This window comes from Stegastes partitus, unplaced genomic scaffold, assembly GCF_000690725.1.
Source record: "Stegastes partitus isolate 25-593 unplaced genomic scaffold, Stegastes_partitus-1.0.2 Scaffold8, whole genome shotgun sequence".
Taxonomy (NCBI): Eukaryota; Metazoa; Chordata; class Actinopteri; family Pomacentridae; genus Stegastes; species Stegastes partitus.
The window spans coordinates 1,937,154-1,943,097 of record NW_007577739.1 but is presented as its reverse complement, the minus strand read 5'-3'; the positions used below and the strand labels follow the sequence as shown (position 1 = coordinate 1,943,097).

Sequence of the window (5,944 nt, the reverse complement as noted above, 5' to 3'; positions counted from 1 at the left end):
ATTTGAAAAATGATTCTTTCACTAGGAGCATGCGATGAAAACCAAACAGTTCCCTGGATGTTAGAACAAAGGCCAGCAGAGAGGCTACGTTACATAACAGTGTTAATGCACATGGCCATGCATGCCCGGTGGTCCTACGTTGGACATGCCTCGCTGCAAACAGTCACATTTGCAGTTTTGTTCGCTTTAATTACACATGTTTTGTGAATGGCTGCTATTATGCAAACAAATTAGAGCTGCTGACAGATGTGACCTTGTAGACTTGAGATTAGGGGAAAACAAACTGCTCTGCAACGAAAATCAACCCGACCAATGCCACCACGGCGGTTTGTGTGCTTTATTTTGTTGCTAAGGGGCTGACCTATTTTACTCGAGAAATGTTCTCCCTATCTGTCAGTCCTGTTTAGTGTGACAGTAAACATGGTCTTATCTATTACATAATCCGGTTTGAAGAAACACCACTACAGTCTACCCAGCGCACAGAGCAGAGCGAACGAAGGCTGAAAATGAACCTCTTTTACAGCCAAATGAACCGCTGGCGTGTGATATTTTTGGATATAGTCGGGGTTTCCCCTCAAGTCCCGCATACAAGGCTGTCGCTGTGCGGCTGGCACAGTTTATATATCGCAGTGGACGAGCAGATCAATACTACGTCCTGTTTAGGAAGTGAAATAATAGAGCTGTAGTGGAGGGCGGTGATGGTACATTTTTCCTTGTGTTCAGCAGCTCAGCGACAAATCAATCATCTAAATAACAGGCCGGCGACAATTATTACATAAGAGCCGGATTGCAATGATCTGAGCTGATGGCGATCACTTCACATAACTGTTAGAATCATTTAGATTTACCTGTATGAAAACAGCTGGATGAAACTTAACTGTTCAAATCACCACTTCCACGTTGTTTTCAACTACTCACACCTCGTTCTTCTTCTATAGTTTAATTGCACCGACTGGTTAGCTTGAGGCACTTATTATGTTCAACCGACTGCATTTCGATGAGCATCTATTGACGTTAACATCAGGAATTTAGTTTTAAAGTCAAAAACTACAGAACTACTGGAATAAAAGATCATTTAAAGGAGGCTACTTGTTAGATTTGCAGCAAGAAGGTGGCGTTCAAAGGCACTAATACTACTTGTCTAAATCTAATAGAGTCACAAAGTGCATAGAAAAGATGGTGTTCATCGTATTTATTTGGAACTTGACGATGAAAAGCCCAAACAACAACTCCTACTGAAAACTGAAAATTTTTGCTGACTGGATCAATATGCTTTAGTTTATAGTCTATTTACTCTGTGGAAACTGTATTTGTTGTTGTTGTTTAAATCATTATCTGGATTAGTTTGTATTATGCACAGTTTTTTTCAAATACTCCTATAATGGCACATAACTTAGTTTAAATGCGTGACGAAGACCGACAGGTAGTTCAAAGCTCTGAAAGTCTAGTTAAAATTCTTTCTGTCACGACTGAGCAAACTATTTTTTCTTCCTTAGTCTGGCATGAGGACCATTTAGTCATAACAATGATTACTGAGTGGGGATTAACACTATAAATCACGCAAAATCAGGTTTCCATTTATCACAATACACATGTCGCTGCACGTGAAATCTTCCCAAGCATCGGCCGAATGGTTCACAAAAACGTGGGAGGTCTCCTTCAAGCACTCAAATTTACCCACATTATGAATCGTTTAACAAGCTAAAGTTAACTCAAATTACTGTGCTGCACTCCTCAATGAGTACTTTATTGGATTACATTTAGCCAACGACACCCACAAAGTCCACTTCATTCTAAATGGTAGGTCTCTGAACAGGACTCGGGCTAGTTTGACTCACATGACTCGAGCACATCAACCTGCAACTGAGCAAACATTTCCATTCAAATTTCCATGTGCTGCCATTTACAAAGGCTCATCTCCGGCATGGGTTCAGTGTGAAAAGAGCATTGGAGGAACTGAACTATACTTTGCATGACTGTATGACAGAATTCTTAAAAATAACACACTTTCATAAATGTGCTTGATTCTCCTTCATTTAATATGCAGTAATATTGGAGTCTACAAGGTATTTTTTCCTACTTAAATTTGACACATGACAAGAGAAAGATGCTTACTTTTAGCCATCGCTTGCCATGCTTCTGACATTTGGCATTTTGGTGACCTTGAGTTTACTAAACAGTAATGGCTTTTTCTCTACATGTTCTATTTGACAGTTTGGTATCATATTATTGTCAACACCACCACCTCACTATCCGAATATGAATGAAAAATGAGTCCGTACAAACAAAGATCTGAGATTTAAAATATATTATCTGTGCACATTTTGTGTGCAGCAGACCCCAACATACTGATCAGCAGCGAAACATACAAAATGTTAAAGGCAAGACATGTTGAGGAACTGTTGTGATCCTTCCTTCCTTACATTGTCTGTGAGACACTCGGTAAAACCCACTGACATGCATTAATGAAGACGAAAATAAACTGTGCGCAGTATATTTGGATATTTGGGATTCATTGTCCTACCTCACAATACAGCCCTGACATGTGTTTTCTGATATTGTGCCCTTTGAAGTCTTTATTTTCTAGAACAAAGCATCTGTGCGTCCTGACAAATGAAGCCTGTTGCTTGTTTGTCTTCATATAGCACACTGGAAAAAGCCGTTCTGTCTTTGCATGATCGCAGTGATTTAGGTTCTGGCTAAAAGCAAGCCTTCAGCACACATTGGATTTTTTTTAGTTGTTGTTATTTACATAACTTATAAACAGTGTGTGTCTATGCTCCTCACCAGCAAGTAACCCAAATTCTGTTTCAAGTGCTAACTAGCCTGCGACTTGAAAGCCCCAGGGCATCTCAGAAGTGAGTCGCTACACATATTTGGCCACTCCTATTGACGTCAAGCCCTGGTGATTAAGAGATGAGACAGAAGTACTAACAGGCATCTCAGAGCAGCCAGCCAAAACTGCATCAAAGCAGCCTGCAACACTGGATTTTCTTCAGAGATGAAAGGGAACAAATATTTATGTAAACCAAACAGGATTGCTGACCCTTCACCCAGACCTGAAGGCCCAGTGGTCACTGAGTGTTGTCTATGGTAACACACCCCCACTGTGGCAATGGCTTCAAACTGAACAACAAAACAGGAATTACAGGTCATCAGGCTGCTCAGTTTACAGACATTTAACCAAATGCTGCTGAGCCATTAGAGTGACATCCTGGTAAGACTTCAGCATGTAGAAAGACTTTTTTTATTTATCTTTGGAACAATCTGCACCCACGCTGAGCTGCCAGTGTTTCAAACAACAGTTTCAAAAACTGAGCACGTTTTTGGAGACCGCACTGTTTCCGTTTAATATTAATCATAGCGTTTTTAACAATCAGTCTTGGCCTTGCACGACAGCGCACAGCTCAGTTTTCTGCTATGACAAGGTTACACAGTGGGATTTAAATTTCTGTGTACTTCCCAGTGCAGCTTCCCTTTGCCCTCCGTGAAAGTGTGCCATTGTTTCTACTTCACCCACAACTGACCTCCAACTTCTCTCCACTTTTATGACTCTGATGACCAGCCACTAAACACTTTTACAACCATCTCTTTTATTTATTTCAGGACTGATTCTGTTTACGAGATTACTCGTAGGTCTCCTAACCGTTGTTACCATTACCTTAACCCTCTATATTGAGATGTATAGTACATGTAAACAAGAATGAGGACTGAGATTTGCACTCCAAGGCATAAGCTCACTACCTGTTTGTGCATCTAACAACAATATCAAGGCTCAGATTAGTAATCTGCTTGCTGCAGAGTTTGGACATGTATGGGTAAGTTATCCAATTACACGGTCAATATTATTAGCTGTCTTTTTTACTGAAGCATGTCGATACAACCCATGATGGTCAGCTCCACAGTGCACTCAATGCAGACTTCCAGGCTTGATTGCTAGTTTTACCAACCGTATACAGCTTAAATCAATCCACTGGTCTTGCGTAAATGTTACGTATACAGTGTTATTAGGGATGTAGTAAATGAGTGAATAATCATTTAACCAATTATGAAAACAACTTCAATCTGCAACCTTTATCTGATGGTCCGTTATTATTACCAGATGAAGGAACCATCGGTTTCCCTTTACCTTGTGGGATGTTTCACTGACTCTCACTTTCACTCACTTTGTTTGGGTGGACAGACAGAACTAAAGCTCGGTTACCAGCCTAACCTCTGGCACATAAAGTTAGGAGCCTTTAATGAGGAATTTTGCTGATGATTAAACATACAATCCTTGGGGGGGAATCAAGTTTTGTGGAAATGTGAAAGTCGTCTATAAGGCAATTACACTGACAACGTACAGTATAAGCTGCCATAGCACACAAAAATCTGATGATTATTACTACTTCTCTACTCAAAAATTAGCCTTAAACGCTCTCAGAAATCCAAACCATCGCTAAATAATTCAACAGAAACCCCACACCACACTGCTCACATGAGCGCTGGCAGCTTCTCACTGAACACTGTCAAGGTTGGCACATCAACTGCAAACAGTGCCCCGCCAATGACACACTATAAATAGGAGAATATCGCTGCCACTGCTGGGTTAAAACTTATGTAAATACCGATCACGTTACCGCTAGTAAGTCTCAACACAAATACAACATGGAATAACCTCAGCCGGCGAGATTAAATTAATTTGAACGCAGATTTAATAAAGACAAACAGACCATATCAATTCAGCTAGCAATTACCGGTAGCAATTACTTGGCGTTAGCAGATGGCTAAATAATCGATTTAACCCAATTGGTTGGTTCCAGCTCTGCTAGCTAGCCGCGTTAGCCGCTTGCTAACGATAATAGCGTCGCTAGCAAACACATTCTGTCGAACAAACACACAGAACCGACAGCTAACCTTCGAATAAAGGCCATAATATCACATAAGTAATAGCAAACAAATACCACCAAACAACCAAAGCTGTCCATCTATCATCTAAACAATGAAACGGCTTCATACGTAGCGTGAGCTAGCTTTGACGTTACCTTTTCTTTTCGGGTACAATTCCTGTGTCCATGTCAGGACGAGAGGACCTGAGTAGAGTCTCTCTATCGGTAGCAAGCTGTATCCGGGGCCCGCGCAGAAATGAACCAAAATCCCACGATTTTTCGCCGATTTTAATCCGTAAGTCCTCAGGCGGGTTGCATAAGAGTTCCCCCCGTGTGTGCTTCGTCAAGGAAATGGATCTCTCGGCGGCTAAAAGCAGCCCGTCGGTGAGCTCTTCTTCAGGAATAGTGCCACGCTGGAGAGCGCTGACTTGCTGAGACAATGTTGCGCCGTAAAGGATCACTGGCTCCTCCCGCAGAGGCAGCGGGGACGCGCAATCACATGCTTTCCTCCATCGAGGACGCGCACAGGAAAATGAAATAAATAAATAAATAAACGGTAACTTCTGATTAGTGTTGCTGTGTTTAGGAAACCGTAACGTAAGTCCACAACAACAGAGGATGTTTGAATATGAGCCTGTTCTACCTGTTCTGTCCCTCCAGTGTGAAACGTGTGCATGTGGAGGCTCACAGTGTGTTTCAGTTAGTGGGTTTATGGGAGTGTTTTGAAGACAAATAAGCTTCCTTGTTTTTCAAGTGTCTGAACAGCAAAGAAGGGGGCAACTATTTACATTTTGGGTGCAAATCAGTTCTCCTCAAATGGCAAATCAAAACTTGCTTTACCAAAAACACAGCACACCTTCTGTCCTGAAGTGGCCCATCGAGCAGACAAAGCCTTCCTGTCTATGGATGCATGGGCCTATATGATGCTGCATCGTCTAAACCTTAGCATGTAAGTTAGTCAAGTTAACCTGTATTATATGCGTACTGTAAACTCTGGATTTTAATATTTAAATTAAGTACATTTACACCACAAATAATATTGTAGGGTCTTTGACGTTGTATTAGTTATTTAATCT

General features: G+C 41.2%; 1 protein-coding gene across 1 annotated transcript in view; it reads right to left on the bottom strand.

Moving 5' to 3' along the window:
- Positions 1-5,298, bottom strand: part of hif1aa (hypoxia inducible factor 1 subunit alpha a) — a 13,323-nt gene extending 8,025 nt beyond the window's left edge. Inside the window, exon 1 of the mRNA XM_008283987.1 lies at positions 5,025-5,298. Within this exon, the coding sequence (XP_008282209.1) occupies positions 5,025-5,056 (32 nt within the window). The 5' untranslated portion in view covers positions 5,057-5,298. The remainder of the gene's footprint in view (positions 1-5,024) is intronic.
- Between the last annotated feature and the right edge of the window lie 646 nt (positions 5,299-5,944).